At 34.6% G+C, this 18095-nt stretch overlaps 1 protein-coding gene across 1 annotated transcript; it reads right to left on the bottom strand.

Annotated features, from left to right (window-relative positions):
* Positions 1 to 3374: 3374 nt before the first annotated feature.
* Positions 3375 to 4055, bottom strand: LOC142165090 (secreted RxLR effector protein 161-like). The gene has a single exon (XM_075223721.1). The coding sequence runs from the start codon at positions 4053 to 4055 to the stop codon at positions 3375 to 3377; it is 681 nt and encodes a 226-aa protein (XP_075079822.1).
* Positions 4056 to 18095: the final 14040 nt, after the last annotated feature.

Below are 18095 nucleotides of genomic sequence, written 5' to 3'. Positions count from 1 at the left end.
TCTAACCGCTATTTTTTTTTCAATTTCAAAATATTATTCCTGATATTCACAAGTCAGTCAACACACAAGTCCGAATCAAATAAATGCGCAAGTAGTAGCAAGTAAGATGCATCAGGATGGTCATTTTCATTTTTGGTACACCTGTCCTAGACAGACCCAATCCCTGTGTTGAGCTTCCAAAGTCAAATGCACGTGATGCAAACAAACGTTCCTACTAGGGATCCGGCATGAAGCTGAGTTATTCTAGGTTCATAACCTGGGCATTTGTTCTACACTGTGTACCCGAGCGGACAACTCGAGTCGAGGAGGGGGCTACGTACCGGCGACCCGCGTGATCGTACGGCTTTGTAACTTATCCGGCCTCTTTCTTATTTTAGGTATTGACACTAACAGAATAGGGAGTCTCGACCAGCGAGCTTCTCCCCGGAGGTAAGAAGAGAAGGGTTTCAGCACAGTTTATATACAGTTCACATAATATCAAAGCGGTAAAAATATCATTTAGCACATTGAGCCCAAACATGTAAAAAAAATCAGATAAAACCAAATATAACAATTTATCTAAGCTCGAATTTCTAACCCTGAACCAGTGGTTCTGGTTTTTCTAATCCCCAGCAGAGTCGCCAGAGCTGTCACACCTCCTTTTTCCATACCCGCGTGGGTACAAGGGAGTTTTTTCCAATTAAAGGACAATCGAAACGGGATTTATTTATTTATTTCAGAGTCGCCACTTGGGAGATTTAGGGTGTCCCAAGTCACCAATTTTAATCCCAAATCGAGGAAAAGAATGACTCCATATTACAGTCTGCGCACCAGAAATCCGGATAAGGAATTCTGTTAACCCGGGAGAAGGTGTTAGGCATTCCCGAGTTCCGTGGTTCTAGCACGGTCGCTCAACTGTCATATTTGGCTTGATTATCTGATTTAATACAAATATGAACTTATGTGCAAATTTTAACTTTTTACCGCTTTCATAATTATTATTATTATTTTTTACAAGGAATTGCAACGTTGTGAAAATGTATCTCGAACCGCGTTACAATCAATGTACCCGTGGTCGTCGACACACTTTGACTCCGTTGAGATTTGGATTTGGGTCACATCAATGTGCACCCGAGTTTAAGAAAATTAAATTATTAAAGGCGCGCCTAAAGCGACTAGCGTATCATCTACTTTGGGTAGGGCCGTGGAATTTTGCTAAACGGTCCATCCCGAAGTCTAAGCAATATAAAGCAAATATTTACTGAGGGCCCCGCAATTTTGTATTTTTATTTGGCGAGGCTCATCTCATTCTTATTTTTAAAGATAAACCTATAGTGACTACATTTCTTCTATTAAGTTTGTCTCTAAAAATAAAAGAAAATTTCTCAATTAATTACATGCTGAAAAAAAAATAACTTATTAGTTATTAGTTTACGGCTAATGTGAATGAAAAATTGCGATCGAGTTTGTACAAAGAAAAATTGCTTTCATTCTATATTCTATTATTCAATAATACTGGAACATGAGATTGACACACCATAATATCAAAAATAAATTAACTAGTATTTGATTAATTTAAACTAAAATTATTAGATGAAGAAGTTATACATATGCAAGCCCATTACTCATTAATTAATCGACTACATTTTTATACAAAGAAAGGAAAATTATATTCAAACACAAATCTAAACAGGAGGGATTCAACAGGAACAAAGCCTGATTAATATTTCATTTCGCTTCAAGCCGAGAGTGTACAAATGTGTACCTGGAAATGACAGTACAAGAAGAAGAAGATCAGCAAAGTAGTATGTAACACAGCAACATACAACAGCAGAAAGCCCAACACATTAACTTCAACACCTCAGTCCAGAAATCCCAGCAACACGGAGAAAACTAGTAAAAATGGAGAAGACAAATAATGCGGAAATCTCTCTTTATTTTTTTCTTTTTAGATTTGAACTCTCTATGGCGTTCTTCCGCTCTCAATATTTCAGAAAATTTGTTTCTATCTTTTTTACTCTCTCAAAAATGAACTCTGTCCTTGTATATTCTATGTATCCAAAGTGTATATCGAGTGTATACAGCTCTCTCCGCCCCCTCTTTTCTTCTTCTCTCTATCTAGTTTTTCCTCTTTTTTCAACTCTCTTCTTCCTAAATTTTCTCTTCTACTTATAGAAAAATTTTCGAAATTTTCAGATTTGTTTTTTTTTATTATTATTTTTTTAATTAAAAGAAATCCCACTTACAAATTGCTTTTATTTTTTTAGAAAAAGAAATCCCACCTTTATTTACTTTTATTTTAAAATTTCAACTTTAATTACTTTATCTTATTTAAAATCCCACTTTTTATTTTTTTAAAAGAGAATCTCACTTTATTTAACTTTTCTTTAAAAAACAAACCACTATCTTTTCTTTTTCTTTCAAAAATGCTACTTTCAATTACTTTAAATTTTTTAAATTTTCAGATACCTTTATATTTATTTTTTAATTCCAACCTTCTTTTACTTTTAAATTTTTTAAAAATTTCCACAAAACTTTTTATTTTTTTAAATTTTCTACATTCTTTTACTTTTTTTTAAAAAAAAAAGAAGAGAATTTCAACTATTTTTACTTTTATATTTTTTTTTATTCAATACTTCCCTTTTTCTTATTTTTTTTTAAATCATTCCCGAAATTATTATATATTTTTTTAAAAAAATAAAAATAAAATAAAATATTTTCGGATTTTTTATATATAAAAAAAACAAAAAATAAAACTATTAATAGTGATAATTCACCTTTTATTTTTTATTTTTTTGGTTTTGTTTTGTGTTGGACAAAAATGAAGAAGGGGTGTTGGGTTAATGGAGCGGACCGGGTCGACCCGGTTTGAAGTGGACCGGGTCATGGGGAAAGTTGGGACAATTATTTGGGCCTGTGGTTTGAAATTGAAGAAGTGGCCCAATCCGATTTTTCTTTGTATTTTTGTTCTCTTTTCTTCTTTTATTTTTCTAAAACTAAATAATAAAAGTACTTAAATTATTATTAAGAACTAAATTAAGTTATAAAAGCGCAAATTAACTTCTAATAACAATTAACGCACAATTAAGTAATAATTAAGCATAAAATTGTTCATTTGGACATTAAATGCTAAAAATGCAAAAGATGCCTATTTTTGTAATTTTTAATTTTTGTGAACAAATTTAATTACTAACAATTGTAGAATTAAATCCTACATGCAAAATGAGACATATTTTGTATTTTTTTTATTAATTTAACAAATAAACATGCATAGACAAACATACAAATAGTTACACAAAATATCACAAAATATCACAAAAATTGCACACCAAGAAAAATTATTTTATTTTTGAATTTTTTGGGAGTAATTCTCATATAGGGCAAAAATCACGTGCTTACAACGCTTGACTATCACAATATAGAGTCATGGGATCCTGAGAGTTCTTTGTAATATCCAAATGCTCAAAGAATCTCTTCAACCAAATAACTTCTTGTACTGTAGATGCACAAGACACAAACTCAACTTCCATCGTTGAAAGGATTGTACAGGTTTGTTTCTTACTTTTCCATGATATGGCACCACCATTAAGTAAGAAGGCATAACCGGATGTTGATTTTCTATTATTTTGGTCACCAGCCCAATCAACATCTGTATATCCTCTTAAGTATAAATCATTTCTATTATAACATAGTGAATAATCTACAGTTCCCTTCAGGTATCTGAAAATTCTCTTCACAACTTTCCAATGATCTCTTCCAGGATTGGATTGATACCTGCTAACCAGACCTACATCATAACAAATGTCTGGGCGAGTACACATCATAGCATACATCAAGCTCCCGACAACACTTGAATATGGAACTCGAGACATGTCTTCCTTTTCATTTTCAGTCTTGGAACACATTTCAAGGCTTAAAGTTTCACCTCTCGCTATAGGAGTATCCATGGATTTGCAATTGTTCATGCGAAAATGCTCCAAAATTTTCTTTATATAAGCTTCTTGAGATAGACTCAATAACTTTTTGGAACAGTCTCTTTGGATCTTAACTCTAAGGATATAGTCTGCCTCGCCCATATCTTTTAAGTCAAATAACTTTGAAACCATGACTTGATGGTTTTTAAATGCTCCAAATTATTTCCAGCCAATAAAATATTGTTCACATAAAGAGAAAGAATTACAAATATCCCATTGGACTTCTTCACATAAATGCAATGGTCTTCATTGGTCATGGTGAAATTATATGAGATCACCTCCTTGTGAAATCTCAAATACCATTGCCTTGAATATTGCTTCAGGCGATAAATAGATCTTTTCAATTTACAAACCTTCTTTTTTGGCCTTTAACGATGAAGCCTACAAGTTGTTCTATGTAGATTTCTTCATTTAGTTCTCCATTGAGAAAAACTGCCTTCACGTCCATTTGATGTAATTCCAAATCCAAACATGCAACAATAGCCAAAAGTAAGCGAATTGAGGTAAACTTCACATCTGGTGAAAATGTTTCCTCATAATTTATTCCAGCTTCTTGAGTAAAGCCTTTTGCCACCAATCGTGCCTTGTATCTTTATATTGACCCATCTGCTTTGCGTTTAAATTTGAGAACCCATTTGTTCCCAATGGCTCTACGCCCAGGCGGAAGGTCAACTAGGTCCCAGACTTTGTTGGTTTTCACGGACTCTAATTCTTCTTTCATTGCTTTCATCCACTCATCTTTTCCAGGGCTCGATAAAGCCTCAGTCACAGGCTTTGGCTCATCCATTTCTATGGGAGATACCAAAAAAATATAATCTTCAATTTCATAGGTATGTTTGGGTATATTTTTCTTGGCACTCTTTCGTAGTTGAAATTCAGGTTCGTCAGAAGGATTTTGGGATTGAGAGTTCCCACTCTCACTCGGATCAGGAATAAGATCTTGATCAATTTGATTATCAACTGTGTCATAAGACACTTAATGACTATCTGAGTTCAACATTTCATAAAGAGGCTCTCCATTCTTTACCTCGCCCTTCTTTAGAAAATTATTTTTCAGAAATGTGACATCTCGTGATTCAATCTCAGTAACACTTCCATCTTCTAATTCACCAATGAACACATACCCTTTGGAGTGTTCTGAATATCTTATAAAGAGACATTTTTTGCCTTTTGGACCTAATTTACCAAACTTGCTAAAGGAATTTTTTACATATGCAGCACAACCCCAAGGTCATAAATCCTTCAAATTTGGTTTATGACCAGTCCATATCTCATAAGGAGTGGAAGAAACTGATTTAGAAGGCACTTTGTTCAATATGTAGGTTGCAGTCAATAACGCATCTCCCCAAAAAGAGATAGGTAAATTTGCATGCGCCATCATGGACCTTATTATGTCCAGTAGTGTTCTATTCTTGCTACACCATTTTGTTTAGGTGTGTACGAAATAGTTAACTGTCTGGTGATGCCCTTTTCATTGCACAATTCTTCAAATTCTTTTGATAGATATTCACACCCTCTATCAGTTCTTAAGGTCTTAATCTTTTTATCTAATTGATTCTCAACTTCATTCAAATATTTCTTTAAACATTCAAGTGCTTCAGATTTATGAGAAATCAAATAGACATAACCAAAGCGTGTGCAATCATCAATGAATGTAATAAAATATAAAGCACCAGACCCAACCCTCACATTCATTGGACCACAAATATCAGAATGGATTAATTGTAATGGAAAATCAGCTCTCTTAGCCTTTCCAAATGGTTTATGTATAATCTTTCCGGTAAGACAATTTTCACAAATTGGCATTTCAATTTTAGAGAAAGAACCTAAATGTCCTTCTTTAGCCAATCTATTCATTCGATCCTACCTTATATGACCTAATCTTGCATGCCATGTAATAATATCAACATCATTGTTACTAAAATAACATGCTATAATACAACGATCAACATAATAGTTATACGTAGAAGGATTACAATCTAACACAATAAAACCATCATAACGATGTCCAAAACCATAAAAAAATATTGTCTTAAGTAATTCTAAGACCATTACGACTAAAGTTCAAATTAAAATCTAAATCTAGAAGAACAAATACAGAGACTAAGTTTCGTGGAATATCTGGAACATATAGGACGTCATGCAACATCAAAGATCGTCCACCACGTATGTCCGTTCTGCAAGGGCCTATCCCTTTGACTTCAAGCTTTGCATTATTTCCCACATATACATGTTTTTGATCCAGGTGGAACTCGATGAAACTCTATGAACGCTTCTCTATCACGGCTCACATGGTCGGTAGCCCCTGAGTCTACAATCCACACAAGATAAAATTCAGTTAGTAAAACAGTGCTAGAAACATGAGATGCATTTTGAAATTCTACCTTTTTCGGCTCAGTGCACTCACGAGCAAAATGCCTTGGAACTTGGCAATTGTAGCACTTCATCTTACTCTTGTCTTTCTTCTTGTAGAACCATTTTTCTTTCTTAGAATTTGGTTTGTTTCTTTTCTTGGAGGATCCTTCTCCAGTCTCCTTACCTTTTCCGTTATTTTTTCAGTTTCTCTTGCGCTTGAAGCTTGATTTCTTTGTACCACTTGATTCTGCCACAAAGGCATTAGGTACAGTTTTAGCAGTACCAAGCCGCTCGTCTTCAAGCTCCATATGATGAGCAACATCAGCAAAAATTTTGATATTATCATTGTGGGTCAAGTTAACCTTCAGATGTTCCCAATTATTAGAAAGAGACCGAATCACTGTCTGAACCTACTGCTCATCAGAGAGAACATGGCCAACACTTTTGAGTTGAGCAATTATATTTGACATCACCCTTAGATGTTGCTTGACACCGCGATCATGACACTTTTTGTACGTGTCAAACTTGATTGTCAACTGTCGAAGGTGAGTCACAGTTGTACCCAAACGCCTATCTTAAATGCGCCCACATGACTTGAGCAGTAGGATGTTGCCCACATTCGTGGATTAGATCATCAGCAACTGAACTTATAATAATTTCACGTGTAGTGGAATCTTTCTTTTTCCAAACATTGTAAGTTTCCAGATCCCTCCTGTGTTGGGCAGTGTTACCCTCCTCTGAGTGACTCATAACATGGTTAATACTTTCAAGAGCATCTTTCTCTTCGAGTACATATCACATCTTACGACTCCAGATGTTGTAATTTTCACCATTCAATTTGTCACCCTTGTTCAAGTCAACAATGATACGTTTTGATGCCATGTCTATTATTAGAGACAATATTATAAGTTTAACTTATCAATATATACTTCAGCCAATTTATATATGTGATTACACACTCAAGTAAATTAATTATAATATTAATTCTACATTTACTATAGAATCGAACAGTCACTACGTTTCCATTCATCGTCTATATCTAAATATTTTTAATTAATATTAAATTACTTCTTAGTGTGTACTTTATTACAAGTCTCAATCCATTATAACAAAAAAATATGATAAATAATTTATGTAACTGGTGAGACAAATAACGTAATTTAAATTTCATTAAGATAAAACACATATAACAATTTACATGTTTACTAGGACATACATGTACCAATCGAATACTAACTCTTGCTCATATATGCTAAAAGGTGCACTAGGCCAAACATCATGATAAATATCAGTTAAAATTTTACCCCAAGGCTCTCGAAGAGAGTCCGCTAAAATAGCTAATGCTTCTCAATCAGTAATCTCTATGTAATTAGCCAATTCAGCTTTTTTTAATCTAAAAAGGCGTACATGTTCAGGAATGAAAGTATCAAGGACCATTTTAAATTCCTTAAACTTCCTAATATTCTTTTCTCCTTCCCTTCGTTCAGCCCTTCGATCCCTTAACTCATTTTGTCTCGCCCTTGGGACATTCCTGATGACTTCAGGCTCCAAGTCTGAATCATTATAGAAATAATCATGCGACGACGTACCCTTCTACGTTGTACCCTTTCTTGACTTCGATAACTCCCACTTGGAGTAATTCGAACTTGTCCCTATTCAGCCATATTTTGAAATAGGACCAAGGAAACAATAAGAATGGCTACAACCATCCAATGTGATAACATATATCACAATAACTCGTAAAAGTATATCAATATAAGGAATTAATGCTAAACTAATTTTTTATATTAAGTAGATAAAACTCACTTTTCCATTTTCAACAAGTGAAAGCATATTATGAGAACAGAATGCTTATGAACCAGAAACATAAATTTCACGTGCCTAATTCAAAGCCAGAAAGTCCTACACATCAGGTACTTCAACCAGGTAATTTGATGGTCTGGCGAGTGCATTCAATGATCATATATTATTTATTTGTTTTGCTTTGTTTTAATACTCAATACATGCAGAATCATCAAGATACACATACATATGGCAGACGTTCATATGTATATTTGGATAACACGAGAAATTCACACGAAAAAGGGATTATAAATACTATTTACTCAACAGAATGTGTCGTTCAATAGATTTCCATTCGGGCAAAAACTGTTCATCTCTCATTTCAGGACATTCTCGTGCAGAGTTTCTGATTTACAGCCGTTTCATCATACTTTTCTTTTTTATGAAAAAAAATTGCTTTGGAACAAACAACAACAAACAATGATTGGAGGCGAACTTTTTTCAACAGAGTTTTCTATTATTCCATGTTTAAAGAAATAAGAAACAACGCTGGCTCTGATACCAATGTCATAATAAATTAACCGAGGGGCGAGAATAACAAGTTGTGTACCTTTTAGATGTAGCGGAGATAGTTGAACTCATCACCAAAAGAATTGCCCCAAGTTGAACTTTGAATCTCTTGGAAACAAAGTTAGAATTTTACGAACTAAGTATCTTTTATCCTTGTGTGGTTTTTTGGAAGAAGAAGGAAGTTTCTGTTTTTCTCTTTCTTATGTGAGATGAAGGAAACTTACATGATATATATAAAAGAGAAGTTAACCCACATTCAAAAACTGATTAACCCCATCACTATTTAACTGTGTATGGTGATTTTCTTTTGAGTAACTTTCTTTTACCTTATCTCTTTTAGATGGTTCGGATCAACCCGCATGGAGCGACCCGAGATCCAAACTCAATATCCAACGCAAATAAAAAAAAAACTATTCTCTTTTCCCTATCCCTTCCTCCTAACGACAGGACATCTTCTCACCTTTCATCCTAAACACCATCTCTTTTTAAAATTTAACTCTTAATTCCACCAAGGACCTCGTCAGAAAAGGTCCTTTCCGACAACCTTCTTTCTCTCTCTTGGTGTCCAGTTAATTACTTGACTCAAGCAATTGGATTTCAATTGCTTCTAAAGTAGATGGATGAAGTAATTCTATTGAGATTTCATGAGTTATGAGTTTAACAATTTTTGGTTGATGATTGACTTTAATTTGCTGGAAATATTTGTTTTGCTATTGTGCATCTTACAAAGGTTTGACAGCCACAGTGGTCGTAAAGGTAGCGATAATGGCATTGATAGTAGCATAACTGGTTCTGTAATGGTTGGATTTGGAAGAAGTTGTTGGACTTTTGGAGCCCACTTCAAATTAATTCTAAAAAATAAAAGCCTAATTTACTTGATGGGTAACTTGCGTTTCAAACTGTGTGTCACAAGCAAGGTAAGCTGACTAGGCCGGGTATTTACTTGATACACTTGATAATCACTTGAAGTGTTAAAATAATAAAGGGGTTAGTTGAGGTGTTTGTTTGACCGTTGAGAACAACTTAAAGGGGTCGTTTATGTATTTCGCCATTATTTATACATACTAAATAAACTTTTTATAAGTACAAAATTTTAGCTAAAGCTACTGAGTTATGCCCAACTAGTCTCCTCTAACAACCTGACAAGTGATCTACTTTGAAAGGATAGATTATTCGTTTTTTCCTAATTAAAACTAAAGCACTCCTGTCTTCTGTTTATTACCTCACGACTAATCATTTTCGTCTCATTTTTTCTTCTTTTAGGTGTCTAATCCACGATCAAGATATCAAAGGTCTAAGAAAGGAAGCCGAGAAAAAGCTTCATTTTAATCCATTTGAGAACTTCTATCATATCTTTAAACTGTGTTTTTTTTCGTCTGTCTTACATTTCATGTTCTTCGTTGATTTCTCCCTTCTTTCAATTAAAAAAACTTTAACCATTTGGTTTACAGAAGTCGTTTTCCAACAATAAAAAGCAAGGAAATTTGGATTAATAAATAGATTTTAATATCTGAAAAATAAAACCAATATCTGTACAGAAACTGCAAGAACAAACACTAGTTTTTGAAAACATATTAACAGGAATCTTCTGGAAAGATAAAATCATGATGGAATACCTTTTTTCTAATGGGAAGAAATTTAAACAATGTAGACACTTTAGTTTAGATACTCAAGTCAATTATCGTGGGAACAAAATGAAGGACAGTATTTATTGGTGTAATAAGTAAACCAAAATTTGAAGTTAAAATATGAAAGATTATTGGCATCACAATAGATATATGCAGCAACAAAGAGTCAATATTAGCTCCTTTAAAAATCCTAAAATATGAAACGCTACATAAAACCTGTATAAATCTGAACGTTCATTACAAAAACTTGTAATAATGGACGAAGCAACGTTTTACAAAATGGAATAGTTGAGTTCAGATTTAGAACTGACTAATAGCTTGTTTGGCTAAGTTTCTTCGAGAGCACTTTTTTCAAAAAAAAAAGTATTTTTTTCAAAGTTAAAGTATTTGGCCAAGCTTTTAGAAGAAAAAAAATATTTTTGAGTAGCAGTAGAAACAATTTTGGAGAAGCTGAAAATTTTAGCAAATACTAATTGATGCTCAAAAGTGTTTTTTAAAGTAATTAACTAAACAAAAATTGCTTCTCACCAAAAGTACTTATGAGAAAACAACAACAACAACAACAACAACAACCCAGTATAATCTCACTTAGTGGGGTCTGGGGAGGGTAGTGTGTACGCAGACCTTACCCCTACCCTGGGGTAGAGAGGTTGTTTCCAAATAGACCCCCGACATCCTTCCCTCCAAGAACTTCCCACCTTGCTCTTGGGGAGACTCGAACTCACAACCTCTTGGTTGGAAGTGGAGGTTGCTTACCATCAGAGCAACTGTAAGAATTTAGAAGAAATTCCTTCTGTCATTCACTGTCTAATATTCTGTACAATGTATCTATTTATACAAGTATTCAATAGATAAAAATATAAGCTACAGCTATACTAGTTACAAGTGTCTAATACTTTATTTGTTGTCCTTGTCATAAGTGCACATAATGTGTACAGATATTACATAGTTGTAAAGTGTCTTTTAAAAGATGTAAAGTGCATTTGGATATGATTATGCTGGAAGAATTAAGTGTCTTTCAGCTGTATCCAATTATACTAAAAGCTATTGGACCGGATCTGTAACAATAGGACCAGACTTGTGTTTTATTGGGCCTGCATTTTGTTTGTTCTGTGTATTGGCCCAGTTGGCCCAGACACTTGTTATACCTAATACATTTGGGTCTTCAGCTCTTGTTATGTTGTAACCTATTGTGTGCAATAGTTATCTTTCTCTTTCTTCTTCTTCGACTGTATCGTCTTCTTCATATCCAAATTGAGTTTAGGGTTCTCTGACACATGATTCTGGTCCAACATTCCAACACCCCCCCTCAAGTTGGAGGGATGAGAAATCAACCCCAACTTGGAAATGATCGCACCGTGTAGTGGTCCAGAAAGAGGTTTACTGAAGGCATCGGCTAACTAGGATTTCGAAGGAACAAAAGATAAGGAGATCAGTCCGGCGAGGTAGTGTTGACGAACGAAATGGCAATCTATTTCCACGTGTTTTGTTCGTTCGTGGAAGACAGGGTTTTTTGCTATGTGAATAGCGGCCTGGCTATCTGAATGTAAAGAAACTGGTAAGCTTGGGGAAAACGAGAGATCTGTGAGAAGGCGTACAAGCCATGTTAGTTCAGCAACGACCTTCTTCATAGAACGGTACTCGGCCTCGACAGAAGATAGTAAAATTGAAGATTGCTTCTTTGATTTCCATGAAATAGGAGAGCCGCCGAGATTGATATAGAAGCCACTGACTGAACGACGAGATTCCGGACAAGACCCCCAATCCGAGTCGCAAAAAGCCATTAATGAAAAAGAGGGGTCTGATTTCATAAAGAGCCCAACTCCGGGTGAAGATAGCAAATATCTTAGATAATGTAGCCCAACATCAAAATGTGGTCGACGTGGGCTTTGCATATATTGGCTCAAATGTCGAACTGCAAATGAGAGGTCAGGGCGAGTGTGGGTTAAAAAATTGAGTTTGCCCAAGAGTCGCCTGTAAATGGTTGGATCGTGAAGAGGTTCACCAACATCGGCTCGAAGCTTGCAACTAGGATCCAGCGGAGAAGAAGCTGGCCGTGAACCGAGAACACCAAATTCAGAAAGAAGCTCTAAGGTGAACTTTCTTTGACTGATAATTAGTCCCTATTTTTCTTGTATTATTTCCATTCCAAGAAAATAATTGGCTTCTCCAAGATCTTTGATTTTGAATTCGAAATTGAGGAATTTCATTAGATTAGAAAGTTCTGTAGGGTCGTCACCCGTGAGAAGTATGTCATCGACATAAACAGCCACAATAGAAATTCCATGAGCTGTCTTTTGGAAAATAAAGAATAGTCATTAAGAGAATGGGAATAGCATTTGAAATTGAGGGAACCAGTGAGTCTTGCGTACCACTGTCGTGAAGACTGTTTGAGTCCATATAAGGACTTTTTTAATCTGCACACATGATTAGTGGAAGGTGAAACCATACCTGGTGGAAATCTCATGTATACTTCTTTCTGTAGATCACCATGAAGAAAAGCGTTATTGACATCTAATTGAAATAATTTCCAATTCATTTTCACTGCAATGGCTAAGATGCATTTAACAGTAGTCATTTTCACCACTTGACTAAAAGTCTCATTGTAGTCTATTCCTTCCCTTTGTATGTCTCCTAGTATAACTAGTCGAGCTTTGAACCTTTCAATACTTCCATCAGATCTATATTTAACCTTATAGATCCATTTACAAGGTAAAGGTTTCTTGCCTCTTGGTAGTTCAACCACTTCCCAAGTTTGGTTGGTCTCCAAGGCTTGAAGTTCTGTTGCCATTGCATCCTGCCAACTGGGATGTAAAACTGCTTGAGAGAAACTTGTAGGTTCAATGATATGAGAGATAGAATTTAGAAGAGATTGATTGGATGGAGAGAGGTCAGTGAAAGCCATAGTAGTAGGTGAGACTGGTGCTGCAAAGCAAGAATTGGTTAGATCAGTCAAATATACAGCATTGCATACATAATAAGTCAGATAAGATGGTGGATTGTGTTCCCTAGTAGATCTCCTTAGTTCAGGTTGAACAGGAATAGAAGACGGAGATGAATTGAACCTAGATGTAGCGGATGAAGTAGGAGCTGTTCTTGGTGGTGTTATGGATAGAGAGGGAGAAGGATTAAGATCTGGTTCTGAAGAAGGTTGGTTATCATACTGAGGGAAAGGATGAGTTTGGTAGTGTACAGTGGAAAATTCTGTAGGAAAAATGGGAGGTTCAAGTGAAAGAGATGAAAAAGGAAATATATCCTCATAAAAAACTACATTTCTAGAGATAAAAATGGTTTTAGATTGAAGATCCAACAGTTTGTATCCTTCTTCCCAAAAGGATATCCTAAAAAAACACACTTCACTTATCTAGATTCAAGTTTTGACCTATGATGAGATAGAGTAGAGGCATAACATAGACAACTGAAACATCTTAGGAAAGCATAAACTGGAACTTTCCCAAAAAGAATTTCAAAGGTGTTTTAAAATCAAGAACTTTAGAGGGAAAACGATTTATTAAAAAAGTAGAAGTTAACAAACAATCACCCCAATACATAGTGGGGAGATTAGATTGGAATAATAGAGCCCTACATGTTTTTAGAAAATGTTTTTGTTTTCGTTTGACCACTCCATTTTGTTGTGGTGTACCAACACAAGAGGTTTGATGAAGGATTCCATTAGAAGAGAAAAAACTTGAAAGAACGGATCCTGAACCTAATTCCAAAGCATTATCTGAACGAATGATTTTAACTTTAGTTGCAAATTGTCTTTCTACCATTGCTAGAAAGGATTTCAAAACTGGGAAAGCATTGCTTTTTGTTCGTAAAAGATAAGTCCAAGTTCCCCTACTATAGTCATCTACTATGGTCAAGAAATATTTATAACCATCATGAGTTGGGATCTTGTAAGGTCCCCAAGTATCGACATGAATTAGTTGAAAAATTGAATTTGTGTTGATATTGCTTGACTGAAAAGGCAATTTTGCCTGCCTAGCTTGACAACATATATCACAAGGATGATTAAACTTGTTTAGAGAAGGAAATTGAAAATTGGTTATATTTTGCATACTGGACAGAGTCATATGCCCCAACCTTTTGTGCCACAGACTTACATTAGAGTTGACCCTAGCAGAACAAGAAACTGAATGAGAGACAATGTCTTTCTTTAGATTGTTACAAGCTGAATAAGACTGAAAAATTGATTGATTTCCATAAACTATGCCAGAACTTAGAGAAGCTGGATTAAGAAGATATAGACCTTCCTTGACTTCACCAACTACCACTGGCCTCTTCAGTGAAGGGCCCTGCAAGAATGTGCCAAGAGATGAGAACAACAAGGTACAGGTGAGTTGTTTAGTGAGTTTGTGAACTGAAATTAGATTAAACCTGAAATCTGGAACATATAACACATTGTTTAGGATTAAATCTGGTAGAACATGCACACTACCAACTTGACTGACATTAAATCTGTATGAATTTGGGAGATTCACATATAAAGATTTTCTTAGAGGTTTTACATTTAATAAAATGGAATAATCGAAAGTCATATGTTTTGAAGCTCCTGAATCTATTATCTAGGAGGTAGAATTCATGTAAGGAAGACAAGAAAGACAATATAGATTAGGGGTATTGATTATTTTACCAGCACAGTTGGCACTAGCATTTGCATAAGAAAACTGCTCACCCTGTTGTCCAACCTTCACCTGCTGAAGAAGTTGGTAAAGCTGACTGAATTGCTCTTGAGTGATGACTTTTCCTGCTGTATTTCCTTCCATTGTGTTGACTGATTGACTTGTGTTTTCTTCATGCATGAGTGTTGCATTGATGTGAGGTCCTCCTTGATACCTTTTGGATTTGGTAAACTTGAAGGTGGAGGGAAAACCAATGATTCTATAGCATTTATCAATGGAATGTCCGGTCTTCTTGCAATAGTTGCATACCAGGTTATTCTTCTTTCCTTCAAGATTTGCTTTCAGCTTTCCTTCTCCATTAGCATATTTCTGAAAATACGTTGGTTGATTTTGTGCCAGAAAAGCAGTCCCAACTGGGTTTTGTACAACATGAATTTCTCTTTGCTTCTTATCTTGAATGAGAAGAGAATAGGCTTGATTGATACTTGGAAGAGGAGTAAGCATTAGGATATTACTCCTTACAGTTGTGTATGCATCATTAAGTCCCATGAGAAATTGGATTAGCCTACCATCTTGAAAAAACTTTGAAGCTCTTGACTTTCCTCCACAATTACATTCACAGATGCAGTGCACCAACTATTCAAGGTATCCAACTCATCCCAAATCCTTTTTACTTTTGTATAGTATCCTGTTACATCAGAGGTACCTTGCACTAGGTCACTCAACTCCTTTTGTAATTGATAAAGTTGAGCACCATTGCATTGTCCGAATCTGTCCTCAAGTTCTTTCCAAATTGCATTTGCAGTTTTTAATAAAGGACAGCTATGTCCTTAGATAGAGAATTCAAGATCCACGATATAACCATATCATTGCAACGATTCCACTGCTTGAAGTCAGTGGAAGAAGCATCAGGTTCATAATATGTTCCATCAATAAAACCAAGTTTATTCTTGGCAGAGAGTGCAATGATTATGGCTCTACGCCATCCTCCATATCCCTTCCCATCAAATACTGAGTTGACAAGAACCATTCCAGGTGAATCTGATGGATGAAGGTAATAGAGGTGATTGGAATTCATAGCAGCTGGTTGAGTAATTGTGCGAGCTGCAGAAATGTTTGAAGAATCATCTGTGGAATTTGGTGCCATTTTAAAGAGGAAGAGAAGGCTGGAAAAATGTAGGTTGGGTTTCAAATAGCTACTGCTTTGATACCATGTAAGAATTTAGAAGAAATTCCTTCTCTCATTCACTGTCTAATATTCTGTACAATGTATCTATTTATACAAGTATTCAATAGATAAAAATATATGCTACAGCTATACTAGTTACAAGTGTCTAATACTTTATTTGTTGTCCTTGTCATAAGTGCACATAATGTGTACAGATATTACATAGTTGTAAAGTGTCCTTTAAAAGATGTGAAGTGCATTCGGATATGATTATGCTGGAAGAATTAAGTGTCTTTCAGCTGTATCCAATTATGCTAAAAGCTATTGAACCGAATATGTAACAATAGGATCAGACTTGTGTTTTATTGGGCCTGCATTTTGTTTGTTCTGTGTATTGGCCCAGTTGGCCCAGACACTTGTTATACCCAATACATTTGGGTCTTCAGCTCTTGTTATGTTGTAACCTATTGTGTGCAATAGCTGTCTTTCTCTTTCTTCTTCTTCGACTGTATCGTCTTCTTCATATCCAAATTGGGTTTAGGGTTCTTTAACAAATGATTCCGGTCCAACATTCCAACAGCAACCCCTCTTGAGAAAAGTACTTTAAAAAAAATATTTCTCAAAATAAGTTGATTTTTTAAGCTTGACTAAACTGATTATAAATGGCTTCATTTTAAATTCTTAATGCATCAACAGAAGTAGGGTGTACAAAGGAAACCGACAAACCGCACCAACCTGATAAACCAAGTCAAATCGAGAAAAAAAACCCGACTATGATTTGGTTTGATTTTGTTTTAACTAAAGAAAGTCAAACCGAAACCAAACAAACCCGATATTACATATATAGAAATTTTAGATATATTTAATATATAAATATATTTATTGCGATGTAATTTATAAATATTTCTTAAACTTTTTTTATAATTTTACCTTTTAAGGTATTATTTCAAGGTTGGACTTAGAACTTGTGAATATTACAATAAGTTTTATAGTCATTAATATTAGTATCTCCAATGATAACAAGAGCCCAAACCAAAATCAAATCAATACTAATGCTAACAAAAGACATTCAATTCAATACTAGGAATGGGAATGTATCAAATATCTATTTTCTATTTTGCAATGATTTAGATAAAAATGCATAATCTATTTTTATTTTTTCTTTAGCGTTTAGTCATGTAATTAATACTCCCTTATTAGTCTACTTATTTTAGCATGACTTAGTACTTTTAGATTATGTTTATTTTTGTTATGATTTTTTAATTAGCAATATTTATATTACATGATTTTATTGTCTTTATTGTTGAATATTTTAGGATATTGCCATGACACATCTCATATTTTGTATTATTTTCTTGGAAAATAACTTATATAGTTGTATCTTACTAGGATTAAAGAAATATTTGGAGCACAAGTTATATGTTTTGTGATACGAAGATTTTACCAGGAAAAAATTCGAAAAAACCCGAATAAACCGAAAATCCGAGAAAAATCGAGATTGAAAAACCCGAGTTTTTTGGTTTGGTTTGATCTTTAGATTTAATAACCCGACAAATTAGTTTGATTTGATAATTACAAAATCTGAACTAATTACACCCGTAAACAAAAGAATTTCCTTTTAGGGTAGGTCAAGGGAAGCTTCGATGAATTCCATAAGTTGATTGCCTTGAGACTTATAACAACCAATGTAAGACTTGTTTTATACACATACAAACGTGGACCACTCCTTTCTCCATCACTTGCAAAATAATATAAGCCACTGAATATTATTCCTCGAATTTCTGCTCTCTCAACTTTGACTTTGTAAATAATCAATTTATGAGACACGGTTTCTACATTCAAATAAGAGCCCCGTAAACCCAGTCTTCCCTTTTAATAGGTCATACGAGATCTTCCCCTTTTAACAATAGGTTATACGAGACACTAATTTAAATTAGTTAGATAACCAATGGAGTACCACATTTCAACGGCACTTGGTCCACCAGCAACGTGCCTCTGCTTATTCTATTAAAGC

Source organism: Nicotiana tabacum, chromosome 10 (genome assembly GCF_000715075.1).
Source record: "Nicotiana tabacum cultivar K326 chromosome 10, ASM71507v2, whole genome shotgun sequence".
In the NCBI taxonomy this organism is placed as follows: domain Eukaryota; kingdom Viridiplantae; phylum Streptophyta; class Magnoliopsida; order Solanales; family Solanaceae; genus Nicotiana; species Nicotiana tabacum.
The sequence above is the reverse complement of the archived record's forward strand: the minus strand, read 5'-3'. Positions and strand labels throughout refer to the sequence as shown.

What these genes read in the sequence shown, in the direction of transcription:
- LOC142165090 (XM_075223721.1), bottom strand. Translation starts at nt 4,055, where the DNA reads ATGGGCGAGGCAGACTATATCCTTAGAGTTAAGATCCAAAGAGACTGT.